At 49.0% G+C, this 21,148-nt stretch overlaps 1 protein-coding gene across 1 annotated transcript; it reads right to left on the bottom strand.

Moving 5' to 3' along the window:
* Window positions 1–1,040: 1,040 nt before the first annotated feature.
* Window positions 1,041–19,172, bottom strand: LRRC58 (leucine rich repeat containing 58). The gene is made up of 4 exons (XM_075437349.1): window positions 18,682–19,172; window positions 8,977–9,105; window positions 6,845–7,122; window positions 1,041–5,385 (listed from the first exon to the last, which is right to left on the bottom strand). Exons 1-4 carry the CDS (start codon window positions 19,170–19,172, stop codon window positions 5,177–5,179), a joined length of 1,107 nt encoding a protein of 368 aa, XP_075293464.1. The 3' UTR covers window positions 1,041–5,176.
* Between the last annotated feature and the right edge of the window lie 1,976 nt (window positions 19,173–21,148).

Genomic DNA, 21,148 nt, shown 5'->3' on the forward strand with positions numbered 1-21,148 from the left:
TGGAGAGACTTCTGCACAAGGGGATTATAGCACCGGAGGCAGAGAGACTGTGGACTCTTCACCCTTGGAGGTTTCTAAGACTCGGCTAGACAAACCCGCAGCCGCCTGAACCAGAGCTGGCAATAGTCCTGCTTAAATGGAAAGGTTTGTCTAGAGACCACCAGAGGCTCCTTTGAACCAGCGCTTCCAGGATTTCGTTTCTGAATATAAGAAGGGTATTAAGACAGCACAGAGAAGGGGACTTTTAAATTAGTTAACAAAAAGAGGCAAGAATATTCTCAGCCTGGTTATTACAGGCAAGGTCACTGCATTCCTCAGTATTTTATGTTATTTGACATGGGGCTGCTGCATAATTTGAGAGGTTTCTCATTATACCTGAAGCTGAACCATCTCTGAAAGAGTTCCTACTGAAGTTAGTATCAAGTAATTATTTTTTCCCCACTGCCCCATTTTCCAATACACCACATTTCTGCACTGGCAACTGGTAATTGCACGGCAGGATCTGAAACATTTTGGCAATAGATCACAAAAACTCCTCAGGATGTAGGAGGAAGCATGGGATTACACAAGAAATGGGAACACATTAGCCAGTTAACATGATCAGAAAATTAACATTCAAAAAATCATTTACAGGTTTCAGGCTTAGCATATTAAGAGGGAAACAATTCAAGAAGCTTAAAAGTGTTTTTTCACATTGCAGGCAACTCCACCACGACACTGCCTTCTCTTGCTCATGTATTTATCTTGCCTGTGTGCTACTTCTACCTTTAAACTGCGGAGCAAATTTCTGCAACACTACACCAGAAGCAAAACAGGGTCCAGTCGGTAACACACACGGGTGTCAAAAGCAGGCCCCAAAAGCCAAGAGTTTCAGCAGTCCTTCTGGAAGTCTCACCTGCTCTTAGTTTTACACAGCACAGGGTCAGACCTCTTCTGTTCCCCGACCATGTGCAGCCCCATTTTTAAACGTTTACAATTCTGCAGGGGTTCTGCCTGCAGCAAACCGGAATCAAGACACCAGCAAATAATGGACAGACAACTGTAGAAATAACATTTTTGGTTTAATGTTTGCAATTTGTTTTAGAGCTCATAATGAAATATTGTTAGAGATAGTCTACATTCATATATTTCTAGCAAAATACAGTTTTAAAAACATAAGGCACTTTAAGATTTCCTAAAACAAATGCTCACGATAAAAATTCAACAAGAGGGCTGGATAAGAACCCTTTCTACACTTAATGTTCAGGTCAGTAAAAGATCAATCCTCAAGTCAGGCAGGCAAATGAAATAATCAATAGCAAGGTTTCCAAGATAGAGTTACTGCTGCATTAGTGTGCATTCTAAAGTAGTCCATTTGAAGTGTCTTCAGTTGGGGAGGGAGGGCATAGTGTGAATCAGATGCTTTAAAATAGTTCTTTGAACTGGGTAACAAAGACACATTGCAGGGATTAAGTTTCATTACTTTCATTGGATTAAATTCCTTCCATTCATTATTGCCAACAAGAGCAATGAACAAAAAGGAGCTGCTTCTCCCCTCCCCCCCCCCTACTCCCATTATAATTCAACACAAGATTTCAAAGACTTAAAATGACCAGGACAGAAGCCCATGAAAAACTGCATCTGGCCACTTCAGAGTATGTTTAAATATTCATTACTGACTTCCTCAAGTCTCACCTCTTATTAGAGAAACATAAAAGAATTGGCAACTGTGTAAGTTCCTTTCAGTCAAATTGATATTTTGCTCGTTTTTAACGCGACCCCACTGCTCACATTAAGGACCTGCATTCAGAAACGCACCAGCAGCTCCCCTTGGCAGAGAGATGGCGAGGCAGACGATGAATGCAGGCAGGGCCCCAGGCCCCGCGGGGAAGAGGGAACGAGCAACTCTGCTTCACACACTTGCGTCTCAGCTTAAGAACAGTTTCAAACGCTGGACATGCTGGGCTGCTGTAGCAACAAGGGGACTGATACCCAAACACTGCTGAAGACTTCACTTGGAGACGCATCTGTAGGAACTGAAATCCACTATTTAAAACTGACAGAAAGAGCCATAATGCTGGCAAAACCGCTGTCTACTTCTCAGGGCTCCTGAGAAGGGGAAAGTAGGAACCAGACCCTACCGTCCATCAGTGTACTTTCAAGTTGTGTCTTACCTATTTTATTGCCCAGTACATTTTTCCAGTCTTTGGGGGCTAACAATTGCTGAAAAACTTGACTCCTAGGGGCTCAGTACATTACGCACTACAGTACAAACCCGCATCCCTAGTCCTCTCAAATCCATCTGAGGGCAAAAAACCCCAACCTAACCAACCAACCATTTCTTTTTCTTACAAGTCCTTTATCGTTTTAAATTCTGACTTACTTGAATTGCACTTTAAAGTCCAGCAGCAAAAAGAAAACTTGGTAGCTATATTCAGGAATATATATACATTTTTAACAGATAAGACATTTCATCAAGTCTAAAAATGCATAGAGATATTAACTGCACAAGCTGTCAAGTTTTGACCCGGCTACAGCGAAGAAGCTGTGAAAAAAGATTAGGCTATTAGCCCTATTAGAATTGGGGCAGAAATGGGATGCCTGTTCAGTTAGAAAAGAAAGTGTAGTTAAGGATGGAGCTAAATTAGAACCAGCCACCACTGGTCTTAGCCTGCCACACACAGAGGTGCTACTGTGCAAACAGAAACCCTGGTGAAATCTGACTCTGTGAAGTGAAAAAATGCCTGGATTCAAGACAGCTGCTGCTAAAGAGAAGAAAGGAAGGTGCTATCTCATGGCCCTGAGCTCAAAAGATCTTGAGATCTCAACTTGTGTGGCTCACTTTCACTGGCAGAAGAGCCAAGCTCCAGATCACTCAGTTGCTCACTACTGTTACACTACCACCCAATTCAAAACTGTGGCTCTGCAATCAGTTTACTGTCCTGTAGCACTGGCATGACAATATTCACTTGGGACAGGAAGAAGCATCTGAAAGAGATGAAACAAAGAACAAAACACAGGCCACTTACTGATCCCAATTTAACTAACAGCATGCAGCTGGTTTCTCTCAACATCTGCAGGTTCTTCTGACCACGCAAACCTCACAGAATTTGCTGAAGTGACACGCAGTTGCTTTGCACACATACCTTTTTGTGTCTTAAAAATATACTCCAAAGAAATTATTTGGAAAGGCACAGAGCATATGTAATTTAAGTTCCCTGTGGATCTGTGCATGTGGGGAATCTTCAGACTAAGTCGCAATGATTAGTAACGGGGGGTGCTACTTTACAGCCAGATCATTTCTTTCAAATTCCAGTTGTCCCCAAAGGAAACCAGGGAAATGAGCAGTGCTGTCAAGGAAATGCAAGGCAAGAAGCTCAACCTGCACACCGAGACAGACTGGAACGTACAAAGTTTCACAGACCTTGTTCTTCAGGTCACATTAAAGGAAAAATTGTAGTCTAATAAAAAAAAAAATCACTAAAGCTAGTTACAAAGAGTAGAATTATCAAAGTGCTTCAATATATAAAGTGTCAAATATAATTAAACAGGACCACTAACAGAGAGCTGCCATAAAATATTCAGATACATGCATTTTTGGAATGCAGCAGAGGAGCACAGGTTTTTAACTTCCCCTTAGGACCAAAGTGGGTTAAGAAAAGTTTTTCTTGTTCATTTAGCTTCTTAACACAACGTATTTGCTCTGTTCATGCATTTGAGGCACAGTTGGATTTGCTCTATCTGAAGCTGCACGAAGAGGACTGTCTGCCATTAAATATTAATAAAGAGGCAGCTCTCACTGAGCAAAACACAAAACAGTCCCATAAAGTAGATTTAGAGATACCTGTCAATTCATAATATTAATTTTTATAAGCTATTCCTTGATACTTAAGAATTCTGAGCTATTTTCTGCAGCTTTCCTTTAAATATAGTTTAAGATAACTGAATGTGTTATTTCAACGATCCAACAGACTGCCACAGCTATTCTAACAAGACCAAATGGAAACAAATAAATACGGGAGGGGTGTGAAAACCACTTTGTGCGCGATGCTCAGACAACACGCCTCAGCCTCCCTACCGCTTTTCCTCTCACGTTATGAATAAGAAAGAACCTCATTCCCTGCGGCACTTCTCTCAGTACTTGCAATTCAGTAAGCTGCTGCCTACTTTAAGCAGATGACCTTACAGACGGAAAGGAACTCTGTACCAAGCACAGCAGAGCTAGCTGCAGCAGGGGGACGTGGTTGTTTAGGAACAAGAAATGTCAATCAAGACCTTTCCTGCAATACACAGACATAAAAGCAGATTTGCTCCAGTAAGCTGAGACTCAAAACCATGATACAGAGCATCGCATCTGGTCCCTTGCACAGGCATGTACAGCCACAAGTCTGAAGTAAAACCGAGCCTCCACAAAACAACTCCTCCGTTTTCTGAAGGCACCATAAAGACAGTAACACTCCAGGTGTAACGGGAAGAGGCAGAGGCAGGAAAAATAGCAAATACAGTTAGGAGGAAACACTAAGAGCAGCCTGGTATAACAAGGGAGAAAAAAACGTGGCTCAGTTCTATGATGGCTGAAACGTCTGTAACAGCACAGACACCCTACGCCTCTAAGCAAAGGAAGAGCAACCAGAGTTCGGAAAAATCTACTCCTGAACAAAAAACCTCAGCTCCCATTTTTAGTGGACGAGTGTAAAATCTGTAACTGAAATCAAAGGAGAGAGCAAAGAATCAGAACACTATATAAACCATCGGGGTCCACATACACTCACATGGCATCATTAGCCTGTTTCTGATTTACCACAGTGTTAAAGGATCTGGACAGTCTCCTTTGCTCTGCAGGACGACTGAAGTCCAGTGAAGTGTCACATATCAGAACCCTTCTCAATCCGCCAGTGAGAACAAATCCCCCTCCCCAGCCCGTACGAGGGAGGGGGGGTGTCTCCCAGACAGCAGAGGTTTCTAACAACCCCAGGCACCCTACAGGCACCAGGCACCCTACAGGCAGTCCACCACTGAGTTAGTTCTCCTAAGTAGCACTGCACCAAGCAAGGCTAGGCTTGCTAAGATGTTCTGCCCCTTACGTGGGCTTGAGGACAGTTTCTCATGAGCCCTTCAGGCCGGAGGCTCACGCTTTGCTGTTCCACCACCACTTCTCAAACACGCTTTCCTTCCAGTCTTCCCCTCTCGCTCTCTGTTATCCCAGAAGGACTTTCTGCATCCTACGAGCGGCGACACTGGCTTCGTCCTCAGAGTCAGACTCGCTCTGCGAAGTAGAGCTCTGGGAGGCAGAGCTGCAGGGAGAGGAGCACTCGGGGGAGCACAGGTAGTGCATCAGCGGGAGGCGGTACTTCCCACAGAAGTCAACGAACTTGATTTGTCGGACGCAGCTGTCGAAGTAGACACCTGTAAGGGCAGAGGGGACAGTAACAGCACATGAGACCCCGCACGGAGAGATCTGCAAGGTTGTTGTGGCTAGTGCAAATGCCTCGGATTAGGATTTCATTGACGCAGCACCGGATGCAGAAGGACAAGGGACACTGGAGGAAGAGAAGGGATCAGGGCACCTGTTGAAATGTGCAATTTCTTTTCTTTGTTAGAAAAATAATCCTGTAAAATTGTTTATTTGGTACATGATTCAGAAATGCACACCCTACACGAAAAGGCAGAGGGCAGCTACTTCCAAAGAATTCTGCAATTTCCTCTAACCGTTAGCGAGGAATCTCAGGCTGGGACTTTGCAAACTTCTTAAATGTCAAATTAATTCATCCACTCTATTTTCAAACTTGTAAAAGCTCTTCTACCAGGTAGCAAAAATGTGTTCCAAATAGGCCTTCATAGCTCTACTTCTCTTCTGCCTGAGTGAAGCCACCATGCTGAGTTTGGATGCTACTTCCCATGGCAACTGTGTTGCTGTAACACACAATTACGTTCTCTTCCTGTCACAGCAAGTGATTTTAGATACTGACATTTTCAGAAGTTTCCAGCAATGTTTTAAGTCCTAGCTGGTCTGGAGTAAGCTTTTCTCCTGCAGAGCTAGAGCGATGCTGCAATACTGTACTAATTCATAAAGAAAAGTAAAAAAGAGCAAAACCAATCCACTGTTATCCAAGCTGTGCAAAACTGAAAAAGGAAACATTTCTTTCCCTCCCAACACAAGTTCCAGCCCTTCTGTCTTTGCTTACGGAGCATGCTTTGATATTGTCCTGTAAGGAGATAACAGCCTGCACGATGACTGCAAGGTAGATACTAATTAATGATTGTTTTTCCCCCCTTAATCTTCTAAAGGCTAAATGTGCAGATCATTGACTCTGGATAAAGATTAAGCATTAAGCCAAATTAAGCCCAAGTATTCCAGGCTTTTCTATGAAGTCCTCTCCTTCCAGGAACTACACGCTAGTTGTCCCAAGCAAGAGCTAAACAAGTTGCTCTTGGTAACTGCCAAGCACTGCAGCCTGCCTCCTCTCTTCCATCCATAAATGAAGCTTGCTGTTCAGCAACAGTGCTTGCAAAAGTCCTCCTGCCCATGACTTAGTCTGAGCTATTCCAGGGCAGACAGATCGGAAACTTCAGACCATAAAAGCACAGTGGAGTGCTGGGCTGAGCTGCAAAGACTCCGACAGAAACGCTGCCTCACATTCCCATGCAAACACAGTAAACCAGCACTACAACTCTGAACATCATTCCTAACCCAACAAGGTTTCTTAAAGCCAAGTTTGCAGGACACCTGGAGCCAATGAACACAGCTAGAATTTGGATGCAGCAACACAGCTAACCTGACTGAGCTACTAAAGTCGTGGCAAGCCAGAGGGAAAGAAAACCCATCAGGTAAAAGCAGGAAGCAGAGCAATGAAGACAAACTTACCCCCACATTTAGGATTGGGACAGTTGCTGGCCAAGCTCAGATACCGGACAAGATTCTCCGGGAGGTCGCTGGGAGCGTAAGGAACATTCCGAGTTTTAATTGTGCGTCCAGCCAGTTCCTGAAGGCTCGGGGGATTGTAGGTCAGGTCACGGACAAACCGAACCACCAGTGGGTTCCCACGCAAGCTCAGCTCTTCCAGGTGAACCAGGTTAAGGATCTCTCGAGGAAGGTAAGTCAGCAGGTTATTGTGCAGGCTCAGGGAACGCAGGGAGTGCAGCCTAAGGATGGAGATGGAAACTCCATCAAGATGTGCAAGCAAAATCATTCCACAACTGCATTACACAGACCTGATTACTCTCCTCTCTCCCACCAATTTCTTTGCCTTCGGCTTTTCTTCCTTTTAAAGCATAAATTCATGCTAAAGGAGCTGCTGTTACTCCAGCACACACAACGCCCTAAAAAACTCGGCCCAGCTCTCGAATGTCTGTTAAAGAAACACAGTCTGAAATATACTGCTGTCCCTCTCAGCATTCCCCCCCACCCCGCTCCTCCCCAAAAAAGGTAGCACAGAACAACCGTACCAAAACCGAGTGCTTCCAGAGGGAGACAATGCTTCCTTGTACCCAGTGCACACATCAAGAACGGTTCCATGCAATGCTTTGAATAAGTCACCTGCTTTCACTCATCCATTAAAGATGGTTGCTGGTAGGCAGCCAGCCCTGGAAAACCCCATGTTTTCATTGCCTGCGGCTGCAGCACCTCGTGCTGCGATACTACCAGATCTCAAAAGCCAAGCAAGGCCAGGCCAGGCCAGCATCGGCACGGGTGACAAGCAGTTTCCTGGCTTTTGGAGCAGGCGTTCTCATCTCTCAGGAAGCACAAAGCAACGCTCCAGCACAGGGTCTAGGGATGCTCTCAAACCAGTACAAGTTACAAGATAACTGGAATCACTAAACATTGTACATCAAGAATAATCCCAGTGCGCCATCGAATTCCAGCTTGGAAAACTCCATGCTGTCATCCGATTGCTTTTCAGGTTACAGCTACACACAGAATTCTTCACCTCCCATCTTAGGCTATCTGTACAGAGTTCGTAGTGTCCTCTTTCCTCCATTACGAAACAGATAAAGCAGTAGCTCATCCTCTGGAGCTGTGCCGTAGGATTTAACAAACACTAAAACATTCTGAGATCCTAGAATGAGAAACGCCAAGGGAACAGAGGGGATGGTACGATATATAAGCACACACGTAAAGGCTTTGGGTGAAAGACAAAACAGACCAAGCATTCATCACTAAGAATGCAGCAGAATGGCAGTTTATTTTTCCTGAGTTGCTCAGGTACTTGTTAGGGCTTCCTGTATAAATCTATTAATTCACCTTAAAGTGTACACTTCGTGACTTTTTTTTCCATAACCCTTTGATTTAGATTTCCATATTATCTATCAGTGGTCTGAGGCCTCATCTGGAGTACTGAGTCCAGGTCTGGGCTCCCCACTTCAAGAAACATGAAGAGCTACTGGAGAGAGTCCAGTGGAGGGCTACGAGGATGGTGAGGGGGCTGGAGCATCTCTCCTATGAGGAGAGGCTGAGGGAGCTGGGCTTGTTCAGCCTGAAGAAGAGAAGGCTGAGAGGGGACCTAATATATACTTACAAATATCTGAACGGTGGGTGTCAGGAGGACGGGGCCAGACTCTTCTCGGTGGTGCCCAGCGACAGGACAAGGGGCAATGGGCATAAACTGGACCACAGGAAGTTCCGTCTGAACATGAGGAAGAGCTTCTTCCCTCTGAGGGTGACGGAGCACTGGAACAGGCTGCCCAGGGAGGCTGTGGAGTCTCCTTCTCTGGAGATATTCAAGACCCGCCTGGACAAGGTCCTGTGCAGCCTGCTGTAGGTGACCCTGCTTCGGCAGGGGGGTTGGACTAGATGACCTACAGAGGTCCCTTCCAACCCCGGACATTCTGTGATTCTGTGCTTGCAGTGCACCATGCTAAGGATCTCCTTGTTCAAGCCTAGTCACATTAACCAACTGAAGGACAAATAGGTCCTCCCAGGTGATTCTATCCACACATGCAGAAGAAAGAGTTCAATGTGTTAATTATGGCTGGTGGCTGATGACAGTAAATACTCACTGTGCTAGCTGAGGCGGAATGCTCTGGATCTTGTTGTCACACAGAACCAGATAGCTTAGAGAAGGCAGGTTTGCTAATTCAGGTGGAATTGAAGTAATGAAATTCCCTCCAAGGTACAGAAACTCTAAACTGAAAAAGAGAAGAGAAAACACTGCATTATTTCATTAGGGTCATTTCCAGTTTCATTTAACACTAGGTCTCCTCATCTCTCGCATTTCTTAAAGAAAGCTTACAGCTAATTATGTATGAGAGAATTTGCCACGGGAAAAAAAAACAAAGTGAGTTGTACACCAAAATTACAACTGAGCTGTTGTTTCACGACAGATAACGTTGAGATTTACCTCCAGCCTCCTGCAGTCACCATCACATCTGTAGGTAGGCACCGGGCAACTAAACATTCCTACTCCAACCCCACATGCAAAGCTCCTGCCTGCATTTCCAAGGAAGAGCAGCCTGCACACGCAAGGTCTGCAGCACTGATGTATCTCCTGCTGCAGCAAGCGAGAGCTCTGGGTTTCAGCATGAGCAAAGCAAGAGAGCAGTGGCTCTCCCTGAAAATCCTGGCCCTGCATAATCGCTAGTCGCTCTTCATGGTATCATTTGACTCCTCAGTGGCTAAGTGCAACCTTTCAGCAGAAGTCAGGGGCAGCCAGTCCTGCTTTGATACAATACATATACTGACAACACCACAGCTGCAACAGCACAGAGTGCATCTAAGTCACACAAGTACACGCATGCCATTTCTCAGGTAGACTGATTTCAGTTTACCACAGTCATGGAGCCCAAAGCTACCAAAAACATTAGCTGGGCTTAACTGCAGTTTGGGTCTACATAAAAGACCAAAAAAAAAAAAAAAAAAAAAAATCACTGCACATCCTGCAAAAACTCAGTGGATGGGAGACAGGAACGAAGAGAGGCACCAGGTCCCTTCTGCCAGGTGGAGTAGCCAGTATTTGCTGTGCATCTCTGCCCTTCTATGAAGAAGAATTGGCCAGCACTTCTCTTCCACGCAACAGCTTCAAGTCCCCATTTCACAGATTCAAAGAGCTTTCCTCCTCTGTTCTCAAATGTTGTCTGGAAGAGCAAAGGCAGGTCTGGGTACCTCTGGCTGGGAAGACACACCATTGCTAACCATGGTCCAGACAACACTTACTGCTGTGCCGGAACAAGGTGGATCCCATGCTCCTGTCCATAGGTGTCTGCAGTACTCGTGGTGGTTCAAGATGTCCAGCACCTACCCAGGCCAGCTGCCTAACTGCGGTGTACACTGGCCCCCTCTGATCTACCAAGCATTCATTCCAGGGCAAGAGAAGTCATCCAGGCTCTGTCCGGCTAAGAACAGCTTATAACCTCCTCGGAACAGGAGATACCTTCATCTCACCACAGCACCTCAGAGAGGCTATGGATACAGCTGGCAGAGAAACACAGCCAAACCACCCGAGGGACACGGTGGTCGACCCAGAGAAGGTCTGAACCCTGCAACTGCGCCACAGCATGTGTGGAGCACCAGAGAAGCTCCTCCCTGAGGCTTCCCCTGGGATGGAGCAGAAGAATGGTACAAAGGGACTATTTCATTCACACCTTGCAAGAAACTTGAACCCGAAAGATCCAATGACAGCACCTGCTTGGGCTAGAGGGGCGACTAACACAGCACAAAGGTCCATCTGCCCATCATCAACGAACAGGACAGATCTCTGCAACATATGAGAAGACGCTCACGGAGCTTAACTTCGCCCAGATTCGCTTACCTTTCTGAAGTATGTCAGGGGCAAGCTAAATACCTGAGATTTGACAAAGTGGGCACAAAATTTAGCCATTTCTAAGCCTTACATTTAGATTGAGTTTGTCTACAAGAAAGAAATTAACTACAGTTGATTCAGCTGAGCGGTAAGGTGGGACTGCACACTTGGAGGTTACTCTGAACACGCAAGAAAGTAGACAGGAAAAAAACCACCACCAAAAACCTCACCGCCCAGAAGTAGCCTCTCGTCTACACAGACAACTTGCGGGTGGGGGTAGGAAGAAGGTTGCTGTGCAGAGACCAGGTCAAAGGGAGATTATTTTTAATTAAATTTTGATCCCCTAACAAAGCCCAGAGTTTTAACCAAAATTCCTCCTTCAACCTGCATTGTTTCCCCAAGGTGGATTTAGGCTGCTTGGCTCTCATTAGGAACTTAACTGCTGACCATACAATTCCTAGGCATATTTTAACTCCATGCCATTGCTGGACCCCATGCTAAAAATTGTTGGGCAAGGGAATTCTAGTAATGCAGACAGAAATGCTTGAACAAGGTTTAGACATGTACAAGTCTCCACTTCCTAGGAAAAGTGAATAATTAACTCTTCACCTTTGGCGTTCAAAGACAGTAATGCCTGTGAAGTCAGGTTGCATAAAACCACATACTGCCAGGGAAGGGGAAGAGGGGTGCAAATTATATAGTAAATATTGGTTTTGAAATTCATTTCAAGGTGCAAGATGTGTAAGTTTCAAGATCAGCTTATCACACAGAGCAAGTATGCAAAAACACTGCCTACAAACTACTTAGAGCTTTCAAATCCATTATTTTTAAAGTCTGCGTAATGAGAACACTCAGTTATACTACTGCCAACATCAGACTACAAACTGTCACTAACCAAAAATCCACTAAATAACTCCTGCAGTGGCAACAAAAGGCTTCTTAATTTTTTTTTCTTTTTACATATCTTTTGAATCACCTTTTTGAGGTCAGTAGACTAACTGGGCCCAGTCTAGTATAGCAAATTCAGAATTTCCAATATCAACTTAAAACACGAATTAGACAGTAAACGTCTAAAAAAAAGCACACGGAGGAGGTTTTAAAACAATAAACAAACTTATTTTAAACACAGCTATATATTCTTATAGCTTCCACTGAAACACTGCTCAGCAGGCAAAAGAAATCCATAACTCCAGTGCCCCAAATACCATGTGCTGGAAAGAAGGATCTAGCCTAGTCTTGGCTGAGCAAGATGGAAGAATTAATAACAGCCATTTCTGCATCAAAGTGTCAAGAACTGTTTGAGCAAAGCCGACCACGACACCGGCAAGGACTTCCAAGAGCCACGACCCTTCTGTAATGAGCACTGAGCATGCCACCGGAGCCATGGTTCGTTCCTAGCTCCTCTGCTCCCGCCCTGACTTCCGTGCCGTGCTAAGCCCGTACCCAGAGGCCAAGGCAACGCTGGCTCTCGAGCTGTCCTACTCGGGAGGCAGCTTGCCGCTCGGCACCGCTGAGCTCTGCTCTCCTCACAAAAGATCCCCTCTAACACAGTGTTTACCCCGGGTTTTCAGAGGAGGACCATGGCAGAGACGGGCCTGAGCTCAGTGAATACTTCTAGCTAACCTTTCACACTAAGGCCCAGTTTTTCTGACAATCATTAATCTGCAGAGTCATTTGGACAAGCCAGCTAAGGTCTCGTGCATCGCTGTGTACACAGAGAGCTGGAATTCTTCTGTACTTTCAAAAGCCAGTCCAGGAACTCAGAAAAGCCAGAGAGCAACGAGCCTCCAACGAACGTCAGCTCAGTTCCCATTTCTGAAGCCAGAATAAATGATGTATTTCCAACCGGCCACGCAGGATCTGGCCAAACGAGTTTCAAGCTGGGGGACAAGCACTCACAAAATCCACCCCAGTGAAAACAGAGAAATCCCCCCATTTGACAGAGTAACCAAGGGGGGCCGACACTTTCTCTCCTGCCTTTTAGCAATGTTTACAAATACGCTACTGAAAGCCCAGCGTCCCTTCCAGTCTCACAGCCCGCAGGCCCCTCGCTCAGCACGGTCAGTACTAATTGCTGGCACGCAGCAGCCGGCACACCAAGCCCATCGCGCGTCGCTCCTCTCTAGCGGGGGACTTCACACCACTGAGCTCCAAGGCAGCAGAGTAAAATCCCTTTACATACGGGAAGGGAGTGGGGAAATGCTCAAACGACTGTGAATCCATCCGGTGGTACCAGCAAAGTTTAACATGCCAAGAGATCACACCTTCTCACTTGAATATACCCTTGAGGATTCCAGGTCATCACGTAGCACAAAGCAAATCAAAAAGCCCCAAAACACTCAGGAAATAAGAAGAGCTCACTCTGAGCACTAGAGGTATTTCTGATGCCCTGCCAATTACCACGACACTTCCACAGTCATGTTTCAAGGGGAGAATGTCTTCTGGCATAGAAGACACTCAAATTTTCAGTCCACCCTGTTTCCCCGCAGATGCTTCTTTGGATAAAATTTAACAGCTGACATCAAACAAATCTAAATAGGTAATCTGAAAAGAAACAACGGAGCCTGTAATAGCTCCGGGTCTTTTTAAGATAAACTTTTTAGCAAGAAATTTCCAGGGCCGTTCTGAGGCTCATGCAAGGGAGGAATTTAAAAGCAGCCCACAACACACTCCTGTTAACCCTGTTCTACGATTTGCTAATTCCCGAGAGAACTGCACAGCCTCTGCCGACACGCAAATTCAAGATCAAACGGTCGTCTGAAAACTATTTGCAAAACGTTTGAAGAGGGGAAGAAAAAGGGAGGCAGCAAGCAGATTTCCTAATGCTGTATCTTTATCAAAGCTTCGCTTGCCGTTTTTCCCACACAGACGTTCTTAAGCATATGCTTGTCTAACATGCTTCATACTACCCATGAATAAAAGCAAATACTCTGGTTTTCTTTGCATCTAAGCATTTACACAAAACTTGGATGCATCCAGTCAGGTGTTTGAGGCCTTTGATCCCAGCCCTTGCACAACTGAGCTTTACTAGAGCAATCCAAGCAAGAAGGGAAGAAGCAGGCACAGCGGATGCCTGGAAAGAGCCCGGCTCTTTTCCAAGCTCCTTCCGCCTGCTCCTGGTGCTCTACCGAGCACGAGAGTATCAGCTGGAAGAATAAGACTAAACTGGAAGTTCACATCAGGAGATTCAAGGTATCAATTGCATTTCGCCAAGCTCTGGAGAAATCTTCCCGTTATGGGCCACTTGCAAGACATCTCCCCAAGCGTGCAGACTGATGAGGGCAATCCGTGCATCCTTAGGCCAGAAGCTACGGTTGGACAGTGAAGATCAGAGCTGAACTGTACCACACCTGCCAAACAGATCCTACCCAGAACGGGCACAAGCAGATGACCGCATTTCTAGCTCACCAGCCATAATACACGATGCCCCTTCGCACATCCCCAGCCTGACCAGCAGAGCAAGGGTACACACAACCACAGCAGCGGTGGGACGTCGATGCAGATCATAGCTCAGCAGCTGCTGGGGGCTGTGAATCGAGTCTGAAAGAGGGTGACTGACCACAACATCTCACACTGAAAACACAGCACAACCAATGTTGGAGGGAGAACTACAGAAAAGATGACACTCTTGACTACCTATGCTAAGCTCATCTTTTACCTGGCAAGAAGAAACAGGTGAGCAACTCTCTCACCATCTGGCGCATTTTCTACTCTAATTTCACAGCAACAGCCAATGCTGCAATTCAGATCTTGCACTGTACTGACACTGCTAGCTGAAAAATAACTGGGGGTGGTGGGCATACAGAAGGAGCTAGCAGAGCCTCAACATGATTAAAAAACCCCTCAGCAGGGCCCACACTTACCATTCTCAGAAACGTAAGAGGCTGCCGCAGGTCACCATAGGCACTTACAGTGGAATTAGGAGGCAAGAGCATTGCGTTTTCCTAATGGAAGACACGAAGCAAAGGCTATTCATCCTCGGTGCTGGCATGTTACGGTCAGCATCACCCGAGCAACCATGGTCATCCACTTACGAAGCCACATGAAAGAAGCTTCAAGCATCAGGACATCTATAGGTGGTCCTTCTACAACGGCCTAGGAGGTAACTGATAATCAGGTGAAAGGCACTCACTTTCCATGCAGGATCTTGCATTGCACACAAACATTTGCGTGAGCAAAGATGGGGCAGATGGCTGCAGCTGGAAGGATTAAGACAAGACAGCAGCAAGAATGGCGGTGGTTATTACTGCTGTTCATTAACTCGCCACACCACTAAGAACACGCTAGTGAGAAGTTTTTGCACAAAATGCCTGACCTCAGCTTGCTGCAAAGTTGTGGCTTTATTATCTCCATGTGTGTAAGTAACAACACAGGGCACACATCTCTCATTCCAAGGCCTTTGTACTTCTAGTTGCCAGCATGTTCCTTCTCCTTCGGTAGATCAGATCCACCAGCTTTTTATTCTTTCAGCTTCACCACACAGACTCCTTACCTGCTATTTTCTTCGCCTTCACTAAAACTGATGTTCTACCCCTTCAGAAACGCAACAGTAAACTGTACAGGCTGCAGAGGAAAGATGTGAGGCTTAGCTATAAAGAATTTTTTTTTTTTTTTTTTAAATCTCATCAGAGCTCAGACATTCCCTGGAAACATAGGAAGTATTTCTAGATCTCTGCAACTCTGCTCAGCTCTGTAATCAGTGACTGGAGCAAACAGGAAGCTGCCAGGGTCACAGGAAGAAGAAAACTGCTGGCCTCGGGAACTCTAGTACCAGCAGGAGGAACGTGTCCAGCCAATGTGCTGCCTGCATTCCTCTGTGGTCTCAGAGTCCACGAGACATGAAAAAAATTTCTTTTATGGGCAGCTGCATATGGAAAAAGTCTCAAAGTCTTGGCTTGCCAGCAACAGCAAGACAGACACTTGCAGCTTGAGCTGTGAGGTCAACAGAAGTCCAAACACCTACATCAGGTCCCACCTCCCATCCCAGCATTCAGAGATGAACAGATGCCTCCATGTTGCGCTGCCACAACAGCTGACTCTACTTTGTCCTTGCTCAGGCTCACTTTACCCATTTCAATACTATGCACGCTCACTTTGTGGACACCCCTTTCGCTGGCAGGCAAGAGCAGGGGCTTGCAGCAGTTTCTCTCCAGTACTTATTTAACTATCTTCTTGTCAAAGGTGTCAGGTCACTGGTTATCTGGCTCCCGACAAGCAGATTCAGGATTCTCTCTGGAGGAATATTAGATTATAAAGTAATGTTTTCTCCCAGCTCTGGTAAGTAAGTGTGCTGCTCCCTTTTGTTACTTAAGCAGTCTCAGATACAGAAGAGTCACTGATGGCATAGTGGTAAAGAAGCTGACAACCCTGGTGGAGCACGGATTTGCTATCTTGAGCTAAAGTTCAATTGCACTATGGTGACACGTTAGCAGAAGTTCAATGAGTTAGCCGTGATCACGTGGGCAGCAGACACAAGCTGGATCTCGTCTAGTTTTTGTACCTGACACATCACTTCGTAACGATAAACAGACGGTTCAATAGCCTTGTCCCCATTCGCCCTCTCAGAATTGTCATTCTGGGGTTCAAGCGTGACCAGCTCAAGAAAAGCTGCCGGACAGGACAAACAGGAGCCCTGCTTCAGGGCAGGCCAGAGGAACAAGGCTGAGTAACCATGCAGCAGTGGTTGGACAGAGGTGCAGCATGGAGCACAGCACACAGCCCACTGGGCACCACATGCAGTGCTACGCAGCCTGGTGCCTTCCCGGGGTCAGCAGCGAAAAAGAAAAAAGAGAGAGAGAAACTACAGCCACAGATGGGATCATGTAAGCAGCACCAGAGAGCCTCTGCCTCAGAGTTGGGTGCAACGATCAGATCCCAGCCACATCCTGGATGCTACCGGGCCTGCTATGGAGGCAACGTGGATCATCTCTCACGCACAACTGCCCTCCTCCCCCATGAAGCTGGTGACACTGCCCTCATTTCCCGAGTTATAGCTGGAGCAACTGCTTCTGAGCAGAGACAAAGCTGAGGCTGCTCCTTCCCATGACAGCCCCAGCCCAGGATGCATCTCAAATCTGCTGAGAACGTCATGGGCATTCTTTAGCACCCAAAATGCCTCATAGCACCTCTCAAACTTAGCTTAACTCAGCATTGCTCCAGATCCTCAAACAGGCGCACACTGTGCCGTCTGGGCAAAAGCCACGTACCCAATCGTATTACACTGCAGCAGACAAAACCATTTCCCACCAGGACTCAAGCAGTTCTGGTACCTCCAACCGAGGACCGTGGCAGACAGCACTCCTGCGCTTCCACTGGATGCAGCCCGCACTCAGCCATCGGGGCGAATCCAGCTACTTAGGGTCAAGGTTGCTGGAATTTGTGCGAGAGGCTGCCTCTGGCAAGTCCCTTGGCAAAGAGCTGGAGAAAGTTCAGACCCAAAGCCTTAGCACAGAGCCACACAGGGGCTAGTCCGAGGCTTGGGAAACCAGCAGAACACATTGAGGTGCACGTGTGTCGCAAGTCAGGCGTGCCCAGGAGGACGGCAGGCTTCACAAATCCCTATCCCAGGTCAATGCGGGCAGTCGATACCCAGTCCTACCTAAGATCCATTCCCACCCCACCAACGTTCCTAACTGCCGTGATTCAGCCGCAGGTTTCTACATCATCGGCCTGCGGTGGTTTGATGCAGCCCCAGAGCCAGATGTTCCAGAGCACCTGAGCACAGCCTAGGGCTCTACACCGCAGAAGATCCATCAGCTGATCTGTCAGACCTACACGAGCCAGATGGGTGGAGAGAAACACAACAAAAACCCAATCATGCCAGCAAGCATCCTGATGAGACCGGAGCTGTATCAGCAGAAAGGCCCCATTGTTTGCATAAGCCACAACCAGACTTTTATTCTCCTGTGCAGTCCCTCATGCAGCCGTGTGCTGCATGAGACCAGGTGCTGCTCTCACCTCGGGATCTGTATTAAAGCAAAGCCACCAACACTCAAAGCAACCACACTGTCACTAGCAGAGCCTCCCCGGCACCAGGGCATCCTGAGGAAGAGGAAGTCACACCATCACAGAATGGTAGGGGTTGGAAGGGCCCTCTGTAGGTCATCTAGTCCAACCACCCTGCCGAAGCAGGGTCACCTACAGCAGGCTGCACAGGACCTTGTCCAGGCGGGTCTTGAATATCTCCAGAGAAGGAGACTCCACAGCCTCCCTGGGCAGCCTGTTCCAGTGCTCCGTCACCCTCAGAGGGAAGAAGTTCTTCCTCATGTTCAGACGGAACTTCCTGTGCTCCAGTTTGTGCCCGTTGCCCCTTGTCCTGTCGCTGGGCACCACCGAGAAGTGTCTGGCCCCATCCTCCTGACACCCACCCTTGAGATATTTACAAGCATTTATAAGGTCCCCTCTCAGCCTTCTCTTCTTCAGGCTGAACAAGCCCAGCTCCCTCAGCCTTTCCTCGTAGGAGAGATGCTCCAGTCCCCTCACCATCCTCGTAGCCCTCCACTGGACTCTCTCCAGTAGCTCATCTTTCTTGAACTGGGGAGCCCAGAACTGGACACAGTACTCCAGATGGGGCCTCACTAGGCCAGAGCAGAGGGGAAGGAGAACCTCCCTCAACCTGCTGCCCACACTCCTGTCAATGCACCCAGGATCCCATTGGCCTTCTTGGCAGCCAGGGCACACTGCTGGCTCAAGAGCTGCCCGTTCGGCGAGCGCGAAGGCCCATCGCCTGCCCGAAGAGCGGCTCCGAGCTGCGGGAACTCAGCCTGGCAAAGGGGAAGAGACACGTTAGCCGCAGCGATGCCCGCAGCCTTCCGGGGCCGGGCGGGAGCGAGCGAGGCACGATGAGCGCTGCCGGCGACGACCCGCTCCGCAGCCGCAACACCCGGCCGGCCGGGCTCGCCGGGCCCTCCCTCGCACCCCAGCCCCGGGGCCAAAGCCCGTGCCGCGGGGCCCGGCCCGCCCTCACCTGCAGAGCTCCTGGATGTCGGGCGGGATGTCGTGCAGGCGGTTGCCGCCCAGGCTGAGGCTCCGCAGCCCGCGGAGGCCCAGGAGGGCGGGCGGCACCTCGGCGAAGCGGTTCCCGCTGAGGTTGAGGACGCGGAGGGAGCGGCCGAGCGGGGCCTGCCCCAGCCCCTTGGGCAGCGAGCCGGGCCCGCCCAGCCGGTTGTTCTTGGCCAGGAGCGTGTGGAGGCGCGGCAGGGCCAGCAGCTCCGCGCCCAGCTCCGCCAGCCCCGTCCCGCTCACGTCCAGCACCTCCAGCGCCGGGAACCACTGCGACAGCCCGGCGGGCAGCGGGCCCGCCAGCCGCCGCGGGGACAGCACCAGCCGCCGGGCCTCCGCGCTGCGCCGGGCCGCCAGCTCCGCCGCCAGCTCCTGCTCCTCGCCCTCCGCCGCCGGGCCGCGCCGCGGCCGCTCCGGCTCCAGCTGCGGGGCCTCGCCGCCCGCCGCCGCCGCCATCCCGCCCGCACCGACCGACGGCCCCGCGCCCCGCCCCGTCACGCGCCCGGAACCTGAGTGGCCCCCGCGGTCCCATGCTCGATCCCGGGCTCGCCCGCCCGCAGAGCCCAGCGCGGCGCCCGCTCTTATGCAGGTTGCGGGGCGCCGGCGGGCGGGCGGCGGGGAGACAGCGAGCGTCGGCGCGGCCCCGGAACGAGCATGCGAGGGAGGTGAGGGGCTGGGGGTAGCGGCTGGCACCGCGTTGTGGCTGCCGGCGGCGGGGCCGGGCCTGCACCGCCCCGGGCCGCGGGCTCGGCCGGCGCTCCCGCCGGGGTTTGCCCGAACAGGCAGCTCCAGATCGGCGGTTTCGATCCGTCGCCCTTTGGACGCGGGCTAACGGCGGTGCAATCAGCAATCCCGCATCGGAAGCAGCAGCAGCAGCGTGAGGGGGCAATGAGAGGATTTTCTCTTTTGCCCTGAGAAAGCCCGGGCTCAGGAAGGAGACTGCTTCCTTGGGATGCAGCCTGCGCTGGGTGACCGTGCTTCGGCAGGGCGCTGGGACTGGGTGACCCACGGGGGTCCCTTCCGACCCCGACCACTCTGTGATTCTGTGAACCGAAGAGAGCAGCCGTCTCCCGCCTGCTCGGAACACTTCATCTGCAGAAGTCTCTGTCACCTGAGAGCGGGAGAAACGCAGACAAACCACAGTTGGCTTGTACCCGCCGAGAGTTTAAAAACAATGTGGGAAACAGCAACGGTGCTGAGTTCGAAGGTGTCCAGAACACTGGAGATGAAACCCGTGGTCCACTTGTCCTTCTTTCAGCACTCCAGGGAACTCTGGAGTTTGCCACTACAAGTATTTCGAAGCGGCAGGTCCCGTTCCCGAGAGCGGGGAGCTGACAGGGCTGCGCCCAGCCAGCGAGAAAGGGTCTTGCCGTAGTGGGTGGGAATGGACAGGCCACCTTCCACTGGGCTGGTTTCGTTTGTTTTTTAAGTCTCTGTGGATTCACGGATGCAGCCCCTGACGCGAACCCAGAGACAGCTGCATAAGAGCAGATACTGTACCCGTATAGACAGTTATTTCTTTCAGTATTGTTATTTCTCTTCAGGATAGTTTTGCCCACTCTATAAAGGCTGTGGTGTTTCAGTTGGATGAGGATAGTTTGTGGGAGGCTTTGTGTAACACAAGAGTAAGGTCACCTGGATTTTGCTCGTCTCCTGCAGCGTTTTAAGCCTGCGTTCTCCCAAAGTTGTGTCCTGTGAACTAGTTCATTTTTTTGCAGGAACCGAGTTGCCTTATGGGTCAGTTTGCTCCCATCTTCAGAGTTAAAGTGAATAAATACCTTACAAATGCAGTGCAGAGTCCGGATCAACCACTTAAATAGCCCGTTTCTCAGTTTGAAACTTAACAGTGCTGGAGAATTATGAAGTGCTTAAGAGTATGTAGCTATCGTGCAGCAACTCGCCAATACTCAGATGTGCTTGGCTCCATAAACAGACAGGCCAGAGCCTTTGCCAGGCCCCTGCCAGCAGTGGGCAACAGACTTTTTGTCTTCCTCTCTCCCACCCCCAAATCATTTTGCTTCAGTACGTATGTGTGATGCGCAAGGCAAAGTATTTATAGTGCCATCTAGCTAAATTTGTGGCTGACGCTTCCTTTCATTCCTTCTGAAAATCCTGGGAAATTCTAGCGGTAGAACTTCAGGTAATAAAGCAGACCCACTCTGCAGTTGAGCAGTGAGTGGGCACCGAGCGCCACAGTGAAGAGTGCCCCTGCAGCAGCTGGTACCCGCCAAAGAGGGCATTTGGTGTGAAGAGTAACATGCAAGGGGCGATGCTGAATGGTAAGACACTATCCTCCTGGCACGTGACACCGTTTAAGGCCATTTCATCATTCAGTTCAGCAAAGGCTGAATGAGCCATTCAGCCCTGTCTTCATAAGGTCACATCAGAAAAAGGAGGGACCTCAGGAGGGTCACCAGCCTGCTCTCCCATCT

Source organism: Opisthocomus hoazin, chromosome 1 (genome assembly GCF_030867145.1).
Source record: "Opisthocomus hoazin isolate bOpiHoa1 chromosome 1, bOpiHoa1.hap1, whole genome shotgun sequence".
NCBI classification, from domain to species: Eukaryota; Metazoa; Chordata; class Aves; order Opisthocomiformes; family Opisthocomidae; genus Opisthocomus; species Opisthocomus hoazin.